The following is a 1,215-nucleotide window of genomic DNA, read 5'->3' as shown; positions in this document are numbered from 1 at the left end:
TCCTCCGGGACCCTCGTGGCGGCGGGGGAGGGGGGGGCCGCGCGAATTTCAGGGGGGGGAAAAAACCCCAAAACCCAAACGGCGCTTTCCTTAGGCTGGCGTCTCCCAGGCAGAGCCGCAAGGCTGCGGCGTTCCCTTGTGGCATCGTCTTTTATGTTCTTTTCGGGATAAAATGAGCGGGAAATACGAAACTTGGATAATTTGATGCCGTTACCCGCTGCCCGCGTTAAGCCAGGAGGCAAAAATGTTGAAAAAACAGCAAACCGAGTGTTCCGTGTCCGGTGAGCCCGTCCTGAAAGGTGACCGGTGGGCGAGGACTGACAGAGCCAGGGAGGTGGGCTCCCAGCCCGAGGGGGGGCGCCGGGTGACACCGTCCGGGACCTCCCCGGCCCGCGCCCGGGCAGAGGGAGCAGAATGACGCTAAACGCGCAAAATAAATGTATTTTCTCATCCCTGCAGGCAGCACACGGCGGGCGGGGCGGGGGGTGGACGACTGCTCGTGCTGCAGAGGACACTGATAAGCCCGCAGCTTTCCCAGGCCGTTACGGCTGCGGCGACTCCGCTTTTGCCGGCCTCGGTGGGGGAGGGGGGTATTTTATAATTGAAGTGATAATGTTAAATATGCAAATGAGCTGGGGGCAGCGCGGGCGACGCTTGGCGGCCGGGGAACGGGCACGGCGCAGGCGCAGGGGGGGCGCTGCCGAGTACGGCAGAGTGAGAGGTTTGCGCGTGGCGCCCGGCTAGCTCAGTCGGTAGAGCATGGGACTCTTAATCCCAGGGTCGTGGGTTCGAGCCCCACGTTGGGCGCTTACCTTTTACCCCTCCCTTTTTTCTTTGTATCTCCCCCACACACACTCGCGCCCCTCACGGACCTTAAGCCAACAACCGACAACCAAACCGATACTTTATCTCCTCGGGACTGGGGGGGCGGGGAGAGGCCTGGATGCGGGGTGCTCCGCCGCAGACCACAAGTCCCAGCATGCCACGGGGGATGCGGCGGGACGCAACGCGCCTGCGCGGCGCGGAGGGCGCTGGGGCCGGCCGCGCATGATGCGGCGGAGGTGGTGAGGCCCCCGCGGGGAGGGGGCGGGAGGAGGGAGAGTCACTTATAAATGGCGCCCAAGCAGGACCCCAAGCCCAAATTCCAGGAGGGTGAGTGCGGGGGGCGGGGGGGACGGCCGCGGCCTGGGGGTTGCGGTGTGGGGAAGGGAGGGG

General features: G+C 64.7%; 1 protein-coding gene and 1 non-coding gene across 3 annotated transcripts in view; both read left to right on the top strand.

The window, feature by feature from the left end:
- The first annotated feature begins 734 nt into the window (after positions 1 to 734).
- TRNAK-CUU lies at positions 735 to 807 on the top strand. Its single transcript has one exon. It is a non-coding gene; the product is annotated as a tRNA-Lys (tRNA).
- Positions 808 to 1,027: 220 nt separating this feature from the next.
- The window catches only part of MORF4L1 (mortality factor 4 like 1), a 26,126-nt gene continuing 25,938 nt past the window's right edge, over positions 1,028 to 1,215 (top strand). For both annotated transcript variants that reach the window (XM_010572143.1, XM_010572142.1), the window contains exon 1: positions 1,028 to 1,152. In XM_010572143.1, the coding sequence (XP_010570445.1) occupies positions 1,113 to 1,152 (40 nt within the window). In that variant the 5' untranslated portion in view covers positions 1,028 to 1,112. The remainder of the gene's footprint in view (positions 1,153 to 1,215) is intronic.

The sequence above is a fragment of the Haliaeetus leucocephalus genome, unplaced genomic scaffold (assembly GCF_000737465.1).
Source record: "Haliaeetus leucocephalus isolate CR32 unplaced genomic scaffold, Haliaeetus_leucocephalus-4.0 Scaffold339, whole genome shotgun sequence".
Classification (NCBI taxonomy): Eukaryota; Metazoa; Chordata; class Aves; order Accipitriformes; family Accipitridae; genus Haliaeetus; species Haliaeetus leucocephalus.
Note: the sequence above shows the minus strand (reverse complement) of the source record. Positions and strands in the feature narration are given on the sequence as shown.